General features: G+C 41.3%; 2 protein-coding genes across 3 annotated transcripts in view; one reads left to right on the plus strand and one right to left on the minus strand.

The window, feature by feature from the left end:
* Nucleotides 1–662: 662 nt before the first annotated feature.
* On the plus strand, nucleotides 663–2845 carry RWDD2A (RWD domain containing 2A). Its single transcript, XM_043439544.1, has 2 exons — nucleotides 663–863; nucleotides 1908–2845. The coding sequence occupies exons 1-2, from the start codon at nucleotides 663–665 to the stop codon at nucleotides 2583–2585; spliced, it is 879 nt and encodes a 292-aa protein (XP_043295479.1). The 3' UTR covers nucleotides 2586–2845.
* Nucleotides 2846–13987: 11142 nt separating this feature from the next.
* The window catches only part of ME1 (malic enzyme 1), a 252142-nt gene continuing 247004 nt past the window's right edge, over nucleotides 13988–19125 (minus strand). For both annotated transcript variants that reach the window (XM_043438919.1, XM_043438918.1), the window contains one exon: nucleotides 13988–15625. In XM_043438919.1, coding sequence (XP_043294854.1) covers nucleotides 15458–15625 — 168 coding nt within the window. In that variant the 3' untranslated portion in view covers nucleotides 13988–15457. The remainder of the gene's footprint in view (nucleotides 15626–19125) is intronic.

Genomic DNA, 19125 nt, shown 5'->3' on the forward strand with positions numbered 1-19125 from the left:
AGAACCCCAGGGGGCAGAAGCCAGGTGGATCCAAATCGTCGGGACTCATATTTGCAGTCCGGATCCGGAGTGGCTCCTGGGAGAGGCGAAAGGCCCACCCGGCAGGGGTCCGTGGCGCAGGGGCCGCGGGGGCTGCAACTGGCGTGGAGCGCGGCGGGGCCCGGAAGACCCCGGAACCCGGGGATCCTAAGCCTTGCCTCGCAGATACTGCGGGCCTCTCTGGTCGCTGCGGACACCGCTGCTCAAGCCCCACACCTGGGTGGGATTTGGAAGCTGGGCCCCTCGCCCTTCCCAGAATTCAAGCTTGCAGTGTCCGCAGGTGGTGTTTGCCAGCCATCTGCAACGGGATAACTCCGAACACTTGTTGAAAATCCAGATTACCTGGACCTAGATCGGAAGCGGGGGGGCGGGGGAAAAGAGAATCTGAATTTTAACGACGCATCTTGGGAGATGTGTATGCTAGATTTGGGGGTCAAGAAATAAAGCGGAAGAGTGTAAGTGTCCCGCTTTGTGCCCATAGTTCTCGGTGCGGAATAGCGCTCCTGCAGAGCGGCTACCACGGAAAGGGAACTGCGGGAAATTTCCCTGGACACCGCTGACGCTGACAAACCCAGTGTCCCTGGGCCTTTCCAGTTCTCCTGGCAGGTTGATTGCGTCTCAGCATGTCGGCTTCAATGAAGGAATGCCTTCAGCTTCAGCTGCTGGAGATGGAAATGCTGTTTTCTATGTTTCCTAACCAAGGAGAAGTAAAACTTGAAGATGTCAATGCCCTGACAAACATAAAGAGATACTTGGACGGCATAAGGGAGGCGCTGCCACCAAAAATCGAATTTGTGATTACCCTGCAGATCGAGGAGCCCAAGGTAGGTGCCGTGAGTTGTTTTCCTTGTTGCCAGGTTTCCGGATTTTATTGAAAACACTTGGAGTCTGAGCTTCCTCTCCAAGAAGCAGATAGAGAATATTCCAGATGCATATTTCCTTTACTTGTTTGAAAGGAAACTATGGGATGTTAGTTGTCTCCAATAAAGATCTACAATTTTACATACCGTATGCTCACCTTTTAAACCAATATGCCTAGTGTTTTTATTAAACACATCTTGCAGTCTTATAGTGCCATTATTCTGTCACTTATCCAGTTTAACCAGTCCTACTACTGTGGTATGGACTATCTTGTACATACGTTATGATTTCCCGAGATCTAAATGTTGTCTTTTTGGCAGCACTGTTTTTAAGGAGTGAGTGACTGTTTCTTCGGTGGCACCACGACCCTGAAAGCAAATACAGGTAGAAAATCTAAATTCTGAAAATGAATTGACCTTCATTTTCTGATCTGTTTATCTCCAGCAGTGTTAGCATAGCCTGTGTAACAAGTGGTCCAGGCGTTTGAGAACCACTGTTATTTACTTCTTACTCAGCCTTGGGTTATCATTCCTTCAGAGCAGCTCCCTGGCTCCCCAGACCTCATGCAGTCCCTCTGGTTACACATTTCAGTGGATCCCTCCACTCTTCCATGGCAATGCTTCTCACCTTTGCAATGAAATACTTGCTGCATGTAATGATTTGTTTAATGTCTGCCCCCTTCACTAGGCTCTAGACTTCATGAAGGACAGAACTAATGTCTAGCTTCTTGTGAAGAAGAAATATCTTGAAATATTTTTTTCAGCATAGGGTACCTGACACGTGGTCAGTGTTTGATGAATATTGGAAGGAATGATTGCATCAAACGAAGGAGTTTATGTCTGTGTGTAAAATTGTGTTTGTCAAGTTGTGCAGTGTCTGGCACACAGCTGACACGTAACAGAAGAAATAACTATTGTTGATACCTTGATCAGAATCATGCAGTGGCCATTGATAAACTAGCTTATGTGATTTCACGGTACTTAAATCTATTTGCCTTTCATTTTAAGGTGAAAATTGACTTGCAAGTAACCATGCCTCACAGCTACCCCTATGTAGCATTGCAGATGTTTGCACGGTCACCAGAACTTGACAGACAGCAGCAGCTGCTTCTCAACAAAGGCCTCACTTCTTATATCGGGACTTTTGATCCAGGGGAGCTGTGTGTGTGTGCAGCCATCCAGTGGTTACAGGACAACAGCGCCTCCTACTTCCTGAACAGAAAGCTCGTGGACGAACCATCGACACAAGCAAAACCAGTCAAGAACACCTTCCTCCGAATGTGGATCTACAGTCACCATATATATCAGCAGGACCTCCGGAAAAAGATCCTGGAGGTCGGGAAAAGGTTGGACGTGACAGGATTTTGCATGACGGGAAAGCCAGGGATAATCTGTGTGGAGGGCTTCAAAGAGCACTGTGAGGAATTCTGGCACACAATCAGGTACCCCAACTGGAAGCACATTTCCTGTAAGCATGCGGAGAGTATCGAAACAGAAGGAGATGGGCAAGACCTGCGCCTTTTCCATTCTTTTGAAGAATTACTCCTTGAGGCCCACGGTGACTACGGCTTGAGGAATGACTATCACATGAATCTGGGCCAGTTCTTGGAATTTCTCAAAAAACACAAAAGTGAGCATGTTTTCCAGATATTGTTTGGTATCGAAAGCAAAAGTTCTGACTCCTAGGAAGCTATGAAGAGGCCTCTGAAGAGGCCTACATAACTAAGCTCACTAAGTTATATTTCTATTAATAAGAGCAAAATAAAAGGACAGTAGCTGGTTAGCATTGTTGGTGGGGAAACTAGCTCCAGTATTTTTCCCTGGTATTGAAACAAACACATAAGCCTTTTAACTTTGTAACAGTGTGATCGCGATGTTACCTGTATGTTCTGGTGTTAATTGAAAACTATTTTGTGGTAAACTAATAAAAGCCAGTCAGTCTAACCGGTGAAGCCAATTTAATTAAAGAAGCGTTTTCAAAGCCCATTTGAATGGCAGTGGTCAAACTGCAGCTGCTGCTCCTAAGTCACTTCAGTCGTGTCCGACTCTGTGCGACCCCACAGATGGCAGCCCACCAGGCTGGGATTCTCCTGGGATTCTCCAGGCAAGAACACTGGAGTGGGTTGCCATTTCCTTCTCCAATGCATGAAAGTGAAAAGTGATAGTGAAGTCGCTCAGTCGTGTCCGACTCTTCGCGACCCCATAGACTGCAGCCTACCAGGCTCCTCTGTCCATGGGATTTTCCAGGCAAGAGTACTGGAGTGGGGTGCCATTGCCTTCTCCCAAACTGCAGCTGTGAACTCATAAATATTAACATTTCTCCTTTTCCTGTTGCTGGCAGGCCGGGGACACCACACATTTTTCTTAGTCAAGTTAAAAATAGGAACTAAGAGAGAACACATGTTTACTCATTTCTTAAACTCTTCTATGTGGGGTTTTTCCTTTCAGTAAAACCAAATGCTAACTGTGATGGTGGGTTGTGTACATCGATTGATTAGTAATACTGAGGATCATGTACCAATATTCTTAGTTGGGTTCTTCTCCTCAGAACCAAATATGGTTTCTTGTGCACACAGTGTCCCATTGATTGTGCACTTGGGTCTTCTTCCCGTGCCAGTTTGCATCGTTCTGTGGGGCAAGGGCATTGGGAAGGACCAGTGTGGATGGCCCTTGACTGTCACCTTCCTAGAGGACAAAAGTGATGTCACCACCATCTCTGCTGAAAATTTCAAGCTCCACAGTCTTCACCAGCCTTCGTCAAAATGAGAGTTTATTTTAATGATAATAGCCCCTGTTTAAGCAGCTGTTACCAAACCTTTTTATTACAAGGCATCTACCCCTCGCCAGGGATTTCTGGGAGTCTCACCTCTGGTGAAGGACATTCCCGAGCTATTTCTACTTGGCTCTCTCTGGTTTCTTGGTCTTGGTCTCTCTTTACTACTGCCCTTTCCCGGGGAGCATTCCATTCTCCTGCTGGGTCACAGGCAGTCCACTGATACCCTGCTCCCCTAAGGATGTATCCACTGATACCCCTCAGTCCCCAAAGATGGGGGCTGAGATTCAGCGACATGGACGGCATGCCTCACTCCCCATCTCGGGATGCTGTTAAGATGCCAAAATTGCTGCATGTGCTGGCGGCGCTTATAGAATCTTTGATGAAACAGTCCATTCCAGTGTCTGGTTTTCCTCTGTGTCTAGGACCCAGACACGTGTCCTCGGGCAAGGCCAGGACATGACAGATAGCAGACCCTGTGCTAAGCTGAGTGTCCTGACCATGAGGCCTGGGAACAGGGTCCACTCTGTCCTGCCTGAGCTCTACTCAGCTCATCAGAGTGAGTTTCCTTTCAGGGTGCAACTCGGACCCTCACATCAAGACCCTTATCGTGGGCCTGCCTTGCCTGCTCATCCAGCTTGCCCATTCGTGTTTTAATCCTGGCTTTGCACACGGCTGGGACTCAGGTTGCGGCCTCACTTTCCCTGTGTTTGAAGGGAAGAAGTAGGACTGACATTGCCAAAGACTCGTTTCTCAGTCTTTACCAGGACTGAAAACAACACAGCATAGGAGTCAACTGCCTATATCATCTCCCAGAGCCATCAAGAAGTATAATTAGCATTCACGAGGGTTCAGGCCCTAAACAGATGTTAACTTTGTTAACATTTTCCCCTTTGAACTGAGACAGTAATAGGTGCCATTCATCTAGTATGTGCCCAAGCCACTCAGAGGGTGTTTTCTATGATTAAATGAGCTAAAGTAGTCACAGAAAGGTAAGTTTAAAGAATATGGAACAAAAATCTTACATGACTCAAGTGAAGGTAATAAGTTCTGGTTTTTGAATGCTTTACTGCTTCTGGAGCTATTTCTGTTGATAGTTTTTCAGGACCTACTTTGACATGTCCAATAGAAGCATGTGCCAATTTTTTTTTTTCCCCTATCAGAAGCACTAATATTGTTCAGTCACTGAGTCACATCCAGCTCTTCACAACCTCATAGACTGCAGCATGCCAGGATTCCCTGTCCCTTACCATCCCCCAGAGTTTGCCCAGTTCATGTCCATCACTTTGGTGATGCCATCCAACCATCGCAGAAGCACTAATAGTAGAAATGTAGATTTTATAGGAATATATATGTTTCATGTAATGATAATTCAAAGCTCAGCTTTGTAGTTATTCTAGAGTAGATACACTGCTGGTTTGTATGCCCAGCCTCATAGGAGTAGATACCTGTTTAAACACACACACACACACACACACACACACACTTAGACTGGGGAAACACACACACACACACACACTTAAGACTGGGGAAACACACACACAGACACACACACACACACACACACACACACACTTAGACTGGGGAAACTCCCCTTCTCTGGGAGAATCTTGAGAGGCAGAATCAGCCTCTGTTGCTTGTCATTCAAGAATCCTGATACTGTATACATATATGTTTAAAATGTTCATTTGGAAAGAATGCTCATTATACATGCTTGTGTCTTTTTAAAGCTTACTGAATTAAATCAGTTTTTCTTCAAGTATATTCCTGCTTTTCATTCCTTGCTGGTCTATTTTGTTAGGCCAAGGACAGAGGATACGCATATAATGGACTGAAGAGTGGGTCTGATGAGCTGACACACCATAACACAAGGACTTCAAAAACATTGCTATATAAAGCAGAAATTTGTTGCCTGTGAACTTGAGTTTCTGTGTGACTACTTACAAGCTATCCTTCTGAGAACTTGAGAAGGCTTTGCAGAAGCCTATCTGAGGCTTTCATATAACCCTCTTGAGCAGGACACTTTTCTTTTATTTCAAGTGGCCCAGTAATAAGTTGAAAGAACAGGTATTTTCTGAATGGAGTGTGGTTTGCTCAAAAATCCTGATTTTATATAAAATCCTAATTTGCTCAAAATTCTCAGCCCATTGGATCTCCCTCATAGGGTCCACATGGTAGAACCACTTTTCACTGCAACCTGATTCAGCTCGAGAGGCCTTCTTTTTTTCTTTTTTCCCCTGAGCCCAGTTAAATCTAGAAGCATTTGGATTAACCCATAAATGGGCTAGAGCACTGCACATAAAATTCAAAGAAAGCCACCAAACACTGAGGGTCCTCCTTCGTTGTAGGTGAAATAGAGCACACAATTTGTTCTTCACTATGGCCGGAACATTCCAACATACACCAGGAAACTGGACCACCATAAAGTGGGCTGAGGTGGCAGGCTCCTGTGTTTCATGGGATTTATTTTGTACTGTCCAGCCAGATATATATAATAGTGGGTATCCAGAGAAGCTAATTACACCTGTGCTCCAGGTCTTATGAGCATGTATCATCAATGTGTTAGTCCAACATGATGCCTTGTATGATACTGAGATGATCAAGGTCTAGTATCAAGAATTATATATTAAAAAAAAAAAGAATTATATAATGGCACACAGAAAGTTAATGGAACATTAAGAGAAGACAATCTTTAATGTTGGTTATCAATAAACTGCGGCTACAAGTGTCTTCTCCTTACTGGAATAAAGACAAAACAAAAAAATGCACTGGCCAAATTAATACCTACCTACTGAGTTGCTCCAAGAAAGAGAACCTGTTTGACAACAGCTACAGTTAGAATTACAATCTGATTAATAAACATAATGCTGTCATTCCTAAAGCCCTATCTGTCTCCTGCACATGCCAAAGATCATTTAAGTCCGGACGTGATAAGAATCATACCTGTGCTTCTTTTAAAGCTTTTGATAGTAGGATTTATCTTGGCAAATCATTTGGTACTCCAGCCAGAATAACTCTTATTCTATGCATCGTGGATCCAATGTGGGGATGTTGCCATAGATGATGAAGAAATCAATTCTAAATCTTCACCGTGAAGATAACTAGACAATGGGTTCTATGCTTTGTGCGATAGACCACCATGGTTTCAGAGCTGTTGCCAGATGATTTCCAAAATGCCTAGTGGTTAGGAGTTCCCTGGTGGCTCAGTGCTAAAGAATCCACCTGCGGTGCAGGAGATGGAGGAGACACAGGTTCGATCCCTGGGTTGGGAAGATCTCCTGGAGAAGGAAATGACAACCCACTCCAGTATTCTTCAAAAATCCCATAGACAGAGGAGCCTGGTGGGCTACGGTCCATGGGGTCGCAAAGAATCGAACACGCCTGAAGCAACTAAGCACATCTGTCTTTCTGCAATGCATCGTTATCCTAGGAAACGGAGCCTCAAAGGTAGATCTTGGAAACATACTTGTGAGATTACAGAGTTCTTCACCTTAGAGGTCTTTCATTCATTTCTGTGCATGTAAGTTCAGGGAGGGCCTTGACACTGTCTTGGTGGCCCTGATCTGGCTTTTCTGTTGTATCACTTACATGGGCTGTCCCCATCTTTTGGCCTAAGCCAATTTAATATTCAACTGGGCTTCACAGGTGACGCTAGTGGTAAAGAACCTGCCTGCCAATGCAGGGGATGTGGGTTCAGTCCCTGGGTTGGACAGATTCCCTAGAGGAGGGCATGGCGACCCACTCCAATATTCTTGCCTGGAAAATCCCATGGACAGAGGAGCCTGGAGGGCTAAGTCCATAGCGTTGCCAAAGAGTCAGGCACCACTGAAGCAACTTAGCATGAACTTGATGTTCAGTTGATATGCATTACTGTAGCTATATCGGTTGTACACACCAGCACCCGTTTTTCTAGATCAAGACCTGTGTTGCCTTAGTTGTTCAATTTTTTCAGCATCATTTCTGGTTCTGGGAGCCTGTGATTTACTGGTGACCACCAAAGATTTCTGTAGGCCAAACTATTCTTACTACACTGTCCTGGTTAGTACACCTTGTCTCCAGTTGTTATTTGCTGCAAAGTGCTGCTTTTTAAGCCTCTAGTAGCCCCAAGATTCTGATGTCTCTATTTAAATAAAGGGCTCATGTTAACTATAGCACTTCCCAGCTTATAGAGAAGAGTCATTAAAATGCTTTTCATGTCCTCAATAAAATATTAGCAAATTAAATTCAACAAAGCATCAAAAGGATCATATACAATGATCAAGCAGGATTTATTCCAGGGATGCAAGGGTGGTTCAACATTAGAATGTCAATCAATGTGATTCAGCCATATTACCAAATGAAGGATATAAAATCAAATGATCATTTCAAATAGGTGCAGAAAAAGCATTTGACAAAATTCAATATCTATTAAAAACTCTCAACAAAGTGGGTATCAAGGAAATGTATCTCAACATAATAAAGGCATATATGACAAGCCCACAGCTAACATTATTTATACTCAACGAGGAAAACCTGAAAGCTTTTCTTCTAAGATCAGTAACAAGACAAGGATGCCCACTCTTGTCATTTTTGTTCAACAAAGTATTGGAAGTCCTAGCTAGAGCAATTAGGCAAGAAAAAGAAATAAAAGACATCCAAATTGGAAAGTAAAAAGTAAAACTGTCTCTATATGCAGATGACAAGATATTAAGTACAGAAAACCCTAGAGACTCTACAAAAAAATTTTAGAATAAAGAAATACAGTAAAATTTCAGGGTACAAAATCAGTACACAAATTCTGTTGTTATTTCTATACACCAATAATGAATTATCAGAAGAATCAAGAAAACAATCTCACATATAATTGTATCAAAAAGAATAAAATACCTAGGAATAAATTTAACCAACAAGGTAAAAGACCTGTACACTGAAAACTATAAGACACTGATGAAAGAACTGCTGCTGCTGCTGCTGCTAAGTTGCTTCAGTTGTGTCCGACTCTGTGCGACCCCATAGATGGCAGCCCACCAGGCTTCACCATCCCTGGGATTCTCCAGGCAAGAACACTGGAGTGGGTTGCCATTTCCTTCTCCAATGCATGAAAGTGAAAAGTGCAAGTGAATTCGCTCAGTCATGTCCAACTGTTCACGACCCCATGGACTGCAGCCTACCAGGCTCCTCTGTCCATGGGATTTTCCAGGCAAGAGTACTGGAGTGGGTTGCCATGCTTTCCCCAGAAAGAAACTGAAGATGACACAAATAAGTGTAAAGATATTATATGCTCATGGATTAGAAAAATTAATATTATTAAAATGTCCATACTACTCAAAGCAATCTACAGATTCAATTCCTATCAAAATTACAATAACATTTTTCAGAGATATAGAGCAAACAATCCTCAAATTTGTAGAGTATGATAAAAGATTCTGAATAACCAAAGCACTCTTGAGAGAACAAAACTGGAGACATCACACTCTCTGATTTCAAAGTACACTACAAAGCTACAGTAATCAAAACAGTATGGGGAATTCCCTGGTGGTCCAGTAGCTAAGAATCCACACTGCAATGCAGGGGATGCAGGTTTGATCCTTGATCAGGAAAGGAAGATCCCACATACCTCAGAGCAACTAAGCCTGTGCACCACACCTATGGAGCCCGTGTGTCACAGACAGCCCACCTACCACAACTACTGAAGCCCGTGTGCTCTGGAGCCCGAGTACCACACCTAGAGAACCCACATACCACAACTGCTGAAGCTTGCAAGCCACAAGTGGAGAGTCCATGTGCTGCAACAAAATATCCTGCATGATGCAATGAAGATCCTGTGTGCTGCAACTGAGATCTGATGCAGACAAATAACTAAATAGATAAAAACAGTGTGGTATTGGCATAAAAACAGACACATAGATCAATGGAGCAGAATAAGAGAGCCCAGAAATCCACACATACCTGATCATTTATGACAAAGAAGCTAAGCATATACACATGGCAAAACGACAGTCTTCCCAACAGATGCTATTAGGAAAACTGGACAGCCACATGCAAAAGAAAAAATACTAGACCACTATCTTATACCATACACAAAAATTAACTCAAAATGAATTGAAGACTTGAATGAAAGACCTGGAGCCCATAAACTAGAAGAAAACAGGTGATAAGCTCTTTTTAACATCAATTCTGGCAATGATATTTGTGTTTGACACCAAAAGCATAGTCAACAAAAGTAAAAATAACAAAGTGGGACTATATCAAACTAAAAAGTTCTTGCACAGCAAAAAAAGCCATCAACAATATGTAAAGGCAACCTAATGAATGAGAGTAAATATTTGCCAATTACATATCTGATAAGGGGCTAATATTCAAAATACATAAAGAGCTCAACTCATTAGCAAAAAATAAAATAAAATATCTGATTTCAAAATGGGCAGAGGATTTGAAAACGCAGTTTTCCAAAGAAGATATACAGATGGCTAACACGTACATGAAAAGATGCTCAGCATCACTAACCATCAGGGAAACGCAAACCAAAACCACAATGAGATAGCACATGTTAGAACAGCTCTAATCAAAAAGACAAGAACTGAAAAATGTTGGTGAGAATGTGCAGGAAAGGGAACCTTTGTGCACTGCTAGGGGGAATGTAAACTGGTACAATCACTATGGAAAAAGTACACAGGTTCCTAAAGTCATTAAAATAGAGCCACTGAAAGATCCAGCAATCCCATTTCTCAGTATTTGTTTGAGGAAAATAAAAACTAGTTTGCTGCCCTATTGCAGTAATATGCACTACAACCAAGACATGTAAGTATCCAATGGATAAAGAAAACACACACCCCCCATAAAAAAGAACAAAATCTCATCATTTGCAACAATAGGATGGACCTCAGGGGCATTATACTAAGTGATTTAAGTCAGTTAGAGAAAAATAAATATCCTGTGATCTCACTTATATATGGAATCCAAAAAAAAAAAAAAGACAAGCTCACAAATACAAAGAACAGGTTGGTCATTGTCAGAGACAGGGGATGGAGAAGTGGGCAAAATGGGTAAAGGGGGTCAAAAAGTATGAATTTTCAGTTACAAAGTAAGTGATGGGAATTTAATAGCATTGTTGGTAAAGAACCCACCTGCCAATGCAGAAGATTTAAGAGATGTGGGTTTGATTCCTGAGTCAGGAAGACCCCTTGGAGGAGGGTACGGCAACCCACTCCAATATTGTCTGGAAAACCCCATGGACCTAGGAGCCTGGTGGGCTACAATCCACGAGGTAGCAAAGAGTTGGACATGACTGAAGCGACTTAGCACAACACAGTGACTATAGTTAATATTGTGTTGTATATTTGAAAGATGCTAATCGAATTTTAAAAGTTCTTATCACAAGAAAAAAAGTTTGTAACTAGCTATGGTGATTCATTGTGGTGACCATCTTGCAATACATACAAATATCACATTACCTTGTAATCCTGCAACTAATATGTTATATATTAATTATACCTCGATTTTTAAAAATGCTTTTCATTGATGCTACTAATCCCTTCATCAGTCTATATCTCAAGACTTTAGTGAAAGGAGGGTCACCAATAGGTCTTCTTGGGAGACTTAGGGGACCATTAGGATTGAAATGGTCAGATTGCCCACTGCAAATCTACTCCTATAATCCCATCTTTGTAAATCTTTGAATCTCTTTATATTATTTCAAGGAATGTTCATGTTCTCAATTTCATTTAATGTGCATCATTGTCAAGTCTACATTTCTGTCAACTAACTAAACCAACAAGCAGAGTCATTTTCAGCTGCTCCAAGGCAGCACATTAAACACAGGATCTGCAGTAGGTGCACCCCCATTTATCAAGTCTGTGCGTGTGTGCTCAGTCACTCAGCTGTGTCCAACTCTTTGTGACCCTATGGACTGTAGCCAGCCAGGCTCCTCTGTCCATGGGATTCTCTAGGCAAGAATACTGGGGGTTGCCATTTCCTCCTCCCTGGGATCTTCCTGACCTAGCGATCGAACCCACGTCTCCTGCAGCTCCTGCATTGGCAGGCTGGTTCTTTACCACTGAGCCACCTGGGAAGCCCTCCATAAAGTCTGCCCAATCCCAAATTACACAGTTCCATCCTCAGAACGTTTTCAGAATTCCGTACATTTCCCTGAGATTTTGCCAATATGAATGAGCAAAGTCTAGACTTTTTCTGGTGTGAGTCCTCTCCTCCTGGGTTTGCCTTTTTAACTGTATCCACCACAGCTCCTCTCCATGTTGGTCTCTAAATGATGCCTAAGGAGATCATGAGACATCATCTGGGAGGAGGAAGAGGAGATGGAGTGAGGTTGTTACAGGCTCTTCACACAAGGCATTTACAACCTCTGTAGGCAGGAAGAGCTCCCATGTTGATGAGCAAGGAAGGACTTGCCAACTGTGAGGGGTCTCCTGGGACACAAGATGGTCAGAACTCAACCCTGGTTTAGGGTATTATAAGTCCTCCAAACCCCCCTACCCAGAGATCCCCAGTCCAAATCAATGTCCTCCTGGGTCCTGGTCAATACTCTTTAGTTTCACCTAAGAGTCCTGGTGAGGCTGTGAATGCAACTCCTGTTAAAATCTGGCAACCAGCAGGATGACCTATGATTTTGGGCTTCTGTTATTTCAGTTTTATAGCGAGTAACAGGGGCTCTGGATCAACCCAGTGCGGTGGGACGGGGAAGGAGATTGGACGGAGTTTCAAAAGGGAGGGGATATATGCATACCTATGGCTGATTCATGTTGAGGTTTGACAGAAAACAGCAAAATTCTGTAAAGCAATTATCCTTCAATAAAAAATAAGTTAATTTTTTTTCCTAGTGTTTAAACAGTGACTAGAACTGAGAATTTAAGCCCCTGAGCCTAAATTATGTTTATGAGCCCATCTCTGTAAAAGCAACCAACCTATTCCACAGTCCTAGATTTCTTCACTTTATACTGTTAAATGGCAGCACCCACTTATCAGTCAAAACCTTCCCATCCTTAGATAATGCAATCCATCCATTTTTCACTTCATGTTTGTGTCTGGTCGGCAGGAGGTGGGTGGGAGCGGGGGAAGTGTACCAAAGATATATTGCTACATCAATTTTTATTAACTTACATTTTTTACCATTTGTATTTAGGTCTTTCATCCATCTGAAGTCTTCCTTTTTATTTAGTGGGAGGCAGGGTTCCAGTTTCCATTTTCTCCATGTAGTAGGTCTGCTGTCCCAATCCGGTTACTGAACACCATTCCTCATGTATTGATTTTTGTGCTACTTTTTTAACGAGTATATTCAGGGGGTCTGTCTGTGAGCTGTTCTTTTACACTGTTGTATATGTTTCTCATGACTCTGAGGTATATACCTGGATATTAGAGGCTTAGTGTGAACAAAATAATGCAGAAATATGGGGACTTCCCTGGTGGTCCAATGGCTAAGACTGCGCTTCCAATGCAGACAGTCCAGGTTCCATCCCTGATCAGGGAGCTAGATCCCACATGCTGCAACTAAAAACACCCCACCCACAAGGAAAGATCTTGCATCCCTAGATGAAGATCAAAGATTGAGTCCTGCAATCAACTCGGCACAATACATAAATAATAGAAATAAAAAAGAAAACTAAAAATGTGTAACAATATCTTAATTCTTTTTATAATATTCTGGATATGGTGGTTTCAATAAAATACATGAACATGAATTCCACCTGTTTCTTCTTTTTATCGAAGAAGGAAATGGCAACCCACTCCAGTACTCTTGCCTGGAAAATCCCATGAATGGAGAAGCCTGGTAGGCTACAGTCCATGGGGTCGCAAAGAGTCGGACACGACTGAGCAACTTCACTTCACCTCACTTCTTTTTATAGGACCACAGAAGTTACTCATGTGTCCCACTTTTTTTCTATTAGACAGTACTGTTCTGACTGTACTCTGGCAAACACAAAACAGACAATGGAGAAAGGTAAACATGGATTCAGAGTTCCCCTCCTTCACTTATGATCTCTGCGGACATGGCACATTAAAGTATCTACTTCATATGGGAATGGTGAGGACTTCATTAATTAAGATAAGGTATATAGACTACACGGTACCTGGCAAGTAATCACCCAATGTTTGTTTCATTATCTTTCTCTGAGGATAAGGAAGTAGCTCACTCATAACAGTATACAGCAAACATATATTAAATGACTACACACATATTAAATGAATGAAGTTCAAAGTGACATTAGCTTAGAATATTTTTAAAATTCAAAATTCTCTATCATATGACTGCCAAGACCCAGCACTGTCATTTTTAAGGGTAACAATATTTTGAGAAAAAGACAATTACTTTCTCATTTTATTCATTTGCTTTTTCTAATGCTTTAATAAGTTGTTTGCATAGGTAAATACATGTAGTTAGAGCTACAAGACAACATGAAAACTAGACAAGAAGCGATGAAAACTAGAAAAGGCATTCCAGATCTTTTCGAAATAACTATTCTGAGGAAATTCTTGACTGACCGTTACCTTCAGAAATACCCCTACCCCTTCTACTATAACAACTTGTGTAACTTTCAGTGAAATGATTTATTACTACAGTTTATCCTGAACATGTTCTTATACTCCTTGAAAGCCTTACTTCAAAAACAAAAAGTCTCCATATAATTCTGTAAATAAACAGTAAATGTTATTGTACCTGAGCTTAAGAATTTTAACTTGTCTCCATTGGTTTATTAATTTCTAAAGTAAAACCTGAAATTAACATTCATTTCTGGGCTGTAACTACTGATAGTCATTAGAATATTTTAATATCTGATGTAAAGAGGGCTCCTGATATTGGGGAAGAGGTGACAAAACTTCCTTCAGACTCAGAGGAAAGTGAGTTTGCTGTCACACAACGAGCTCCTAATTACCTGAGCTACTCAAGGGGACGCGTGGGCAGGTCACTCAGTTGGGAACCCCGCTTGCCTTAACTCTGGAGATGTGTGTCTGAAGACGTTGACCCCACAGGCAGCCCTTTCTCAAGATGCTCCCCACTCTCTCTGCTCTGCCCACTTCTCAGGCTGTGCTAGGCTGAAGGCTCCAACCTCAGGACGGGGCCATGGTCTGCGAGGGCCCAGCAGCAACGCGCAAGGCTGAAGGACAGGGGGTTCGGTCAGGGAGTAAGAAAGGTGCTTTTACGAAGGGATTTCTGACGGAGGACCAAGGCGATAAGGAGATGGAATAAGCTCGAAAGAATATTAAAATCTAAGGCTGCACAAGGCATTGTAAACAGCAATGATCTTTCTTAGAAACATTAGAATTCAGTTGCATCAAAAGAGCACATGTAATCCAGGATTGGAATAAAAATACCTGAGGAGTTATTTTTCTCTAGGCAACAAAGTAAGTGTTGTTTCCGTTTTTAGCGAAAGTTCGTCCATGCCTAAATTGATTTTTATCTTTTAAGTCGATTTTTAATAAAGTGAGCAACAAAAGAATTATGGATTTGAATACTGATCATATCAATTTATTACTAATTTTGGACTTCCCCTTAGTTCCCTATACGAAAATGATGGGTTTCTCAGTGGTAGTTACAATAGCTTTTAAAGAGAACTTGGGCAAAATAATTAAGATGGAAACCATAAATAACCAGAAAGTAAATGAAGCAAATTGTTCAATGAGATAATCACACTAAAGTATATTAATATTCTTCTGTAAATTTTTAGATTGTTAAAGTAAAATTATCTTAATCTAGCATATTATGAATCGTTATAAAAGATTTCAATCTTTGAAAATTATGAAAGACTTCAAGACCTCATTAATGGAGTTAGAAATGTCAGCTATTATGCTACTAGTCAAGTTGGGTCTGTATTTTCTGGGCCTCTTTAGGCCAAGGATAACAATCAGGTAGAATCTGGTCATAGTCAGTGCTATACATCTGAGAGCGGACAAATGCTTCCTTGTTTGGGGGTTCAGGATAAACTGTGGCTGTCTTTTCTTGGTATGCATCTTTCACAATCTAGAAATAAAAAAAGAATATTAATTATTTTAATGAATATAGGTGACGATGAGCACATCAGAAATTTTTCATCTGATTTCATTAACAGATGAATGGATAAAGACACGGTAAATATACACAATGGAATACTACCCAGCTATTAAAAAAGAAGGATGAAATAATGCCATGTGCTGCAACATGGATGCAACTAGAGATTATCATACTATGTGAAATAAGTCAGAAAAAGACAAATACCATATGATACCAATTATATGTAGAATCTAAAACACGACACAAATGAACCTATCTATGAAAGAGAAACAGACTCATGGACACAGAGAACAGATTTGTGGTCACCAAGGGGGAGGACTGAAGTAGGGGATTGAGGTTAGCGGATGTTAGGTATTATCAGTATACACAGGACAGATAAACAGCAAGGTCCTACCGTAGAGCACAGGGAATTATATTGAATATGATAACCACAATAGAGAAGAATATAAAAAAGAAAGTGTATATATATATATAAAACTGCATTGCTTCACTGTACGGCAGAAATTAATACAACAGTGTAAATCAACTATACCTCCATAAAAAAAGAAATTTTATATCTGTTTCAAAAGATTAAAATAACCCACATCTTGCCTGTTTCCAAAAACTTCAGTGTATTATAATAAGAACACACCATCACAAAGATATCAAGTGAAAATGCAATCATGTAACAAGAGGAGACTATGATGTCAGCAACAAAGGAAAGTGTGGCTGCCAGGGATTTACTCATGGGTGATCCTACCAGAATTTCTCAGATGAGTCAGTCTTAAAAGCCTGGAAAAGACCTGACTGATAGTTAACTTGAACTCAATGCCTTAAACACCCCTGAGTTTGAGCTCAGATATCCTGCACTTCCAGCAATCTCGATTCTGACCACAGCCTCCTACAGAATCTCTTTTTCCATCGCATGGCTAGGGCGACTCTCACCCTAATCTGCGGGGCTCCGGGGGCAGTCTCCGTGCTCCCTAACTCACTGGTATCACAGAACCTTGTCCCCACGTCTTCCTGTCACAGTCCCCACTCTAGTCCCTGACCAGGAACCCTCAGGGCCGTCTTTCTCCTTTCCTAGTTGTCGCCTGACATGTCACACCTTTCCTAACCTTACTTGGGCCCACGTGGTTACACATGATGCTTTTATTCTTTAAAATTCAAAAACACACACACAAAAAAACTTCCTCTCAAGTCAATTTCCCACAAGTCAATTTCAAACCTTCCCTTCCCATCCAGTATCAATTTGATTCTCCTCACTTTGCTGAGAAAATTCCAACTAATCAGAGAAAACTATCTCAATTTCTATCATCATCTCAAACTATCTCCTCCATGTCTTGACATTCTCTCTTCCCCGGTGTTGAGAAAAAAGGATTCCACTGTCAAAATTAATCATTCCACATGTGCTCTTTAATTCACTCCAGTTTTTTAAGAACGTGATCCTTAAAGAGCTATTTGTATGACAAACTTATTTGAATAAGTGTGATTTTGAAGACTATTAGAATGATTAACTATCTCTTCCCAATGTAAAATTATGCATTTCTGAAAAATTAAAGTTATAAAGACTGTGCTATATTATGGATAAATGCTTATAAAAAATAGGGATCAAAAGTATGTGAATACACGCTTATACTTTATTATATTGATGTTAGAAAAGAAAGCAACCCAATGAAAAAAGACTACAAGCAAACACACCAAAATGATGACAATACTTGTGTTAGAAAAGTAGAATATCAGGTATTTTCCACTTTCCAGAGTGCCTATGAGATGGTATTACTATATTTTAACAGATATTCTTGAGTTACAATTCACTGACCACAAAACTCAACCATTTCAAGCATACAATCCAATTACCTCTATAAATTCAGAGTGATAGGCAACTGTTACTACACCCAGTTTCAGAACATTTCTATCACCCCAAAAAGTTTCCCTGTGCCTGTTTTGCAATGGCTGTATCACTTTTATAATAAAATGTTCTGTTTCATTCCTGACACAGACTCTGTGCAAATCCATTCCTCTTTCTGCTCCCAGGACACACTGCATTGACAATGCTCTCCATCAGTGAGACATTTACTCTCTCCTTCTTGTCAATGCTAGACTCTCCGGAGAGTGGCCAATATGTTGTTGCTTTCCTAATTCTCCCTGACTTCTCAACTTCTTGTGGGACTGTGATTGTGTCTGTAAAGGTTTCTGAAAGCTTCCTAAGTACTAAATAAATGTCCTCCTCTGTTCTTATCACTAGGATTTGGTTTTGTCACTATTAACTTCCACCCCCCATCCTGAAACGGTGTCTTCTCTGATTTCTGACAGGCAGTTCAGTTCTGAGCCTCTTCTTTTTAACCAGTTCCATTTTAAACTGGTTTCTTTCATCTCTCTCTGGTCAGAATAATGAACTGGGTTCTAGCCTCAGTTTTCTTTCATTTCCATTTGCTCTCTTGGTGACCGCAACTACCTTGAGAGATTCCCCTGTTACCACATACAAATGACCCCCCATCTTTACATCCAGCCTCTCTTTAAGTTTCAGTCATCACCATCTACTTGTTAGACTCATACATCTGAATGTACCATGGATACCACAATCGTCAGCCTACTATACCCCCTTCCTTTCTGAAGCTGATTCTTTGTCCTGGTTTCCCAACTTCTGTTTATGCACTCAGCTTTTTTTTTTTTTTTCTCTTTATAAAGTGTGATATCTGAGTGCTGTCCTTCATCGTCTTATTTTCTCCTCCGATCGCTCATATGCTACTCCTTTCCATTGAAATCTTAAAAGAGAACTTAAAATGACAATGTGATGTTTGGTGTGTTAATAATTCAAACTATTAAGTAGATACAAATGAGGAGAAACTAGGAGTATGTTAAGTGGGGCTTCCTGGATGGCTGAGACAGTAAAGAATCTGCCTGCAATGCAGGAGACCCAGGTTCAATCCCTGGGTTGGGAAATCCCCTGGAGAAGGGACTGGCTACCCACTCCCTTCAGGCAATACTTCCCTCCAGGCAAGCATTCTTGCCCAGAGAAATGTCTGAGTCCTTTGCACTCTCCTGCTGCATCTTCATCATCTCACTTTCTCCTCTGATCCTATGCTACTCGTTTGCATCCAAATCTTCAAAAGGAACTTAATATGACAACGTGATGTTCCATGTATTAATAATCCAAACTATTAGGAGTTTAAAATTAGTAGAGACAAACTGGAAGAAGCTATGAGCATACTCTTCCATGAATAGATAACCAAGCAGAATTATTTAAAGGTTTTTTTTTTTGAAGCATTACTTGGTTTTTGAAGCACCTACTTTCAATAAACAAGGTAAATAATGACGTATGAACCCTAAGCGGAATTGTTTTGATAAATTTGCTAATAAATTTTTTACTTTCAGCCAGGAGCAACTCTGCCTCCAAGCGGACATTTGGCAATGTCTGGAGACATTTTCAGTTGTCACACCTGTTGCAGAGGCTACTGGCGTCTGGTGAATAAGGACCAGGGATGCTG

This window comes from Cervus canadensis, chromosome 20, assembly GCF_019320065.1.
Source record: "Cervus canadensis isolate Bull #8, Minnesota chromosome 20, ASM1932006v1, whole genome shotgun sequence".
NCBI lineage: Eukaryota > Metazoa > Chordata > Mammalia > Artiodactyla > Cervidae > Cervus > Cervus canadensis.

What these genes read in the sequence shown, in the direction of transcription:
- RWDD2A (XM_043439544.1), top strand. Translation starts at nt 663, where the DNA reads ATGTCGGCTTCAATGAAGGAATGCCTTCAGCTTCAGCTGCTGGAGATG. An exon ending in TGCAGATCGAGGAGCCCAAG is followed by an intron (nt 864 to 1,907) that starts GTAGGTGCCGTG and finishes TTTCATTTTAAG; the next exon opens with GTGAAAATTGACTTGCAAGT.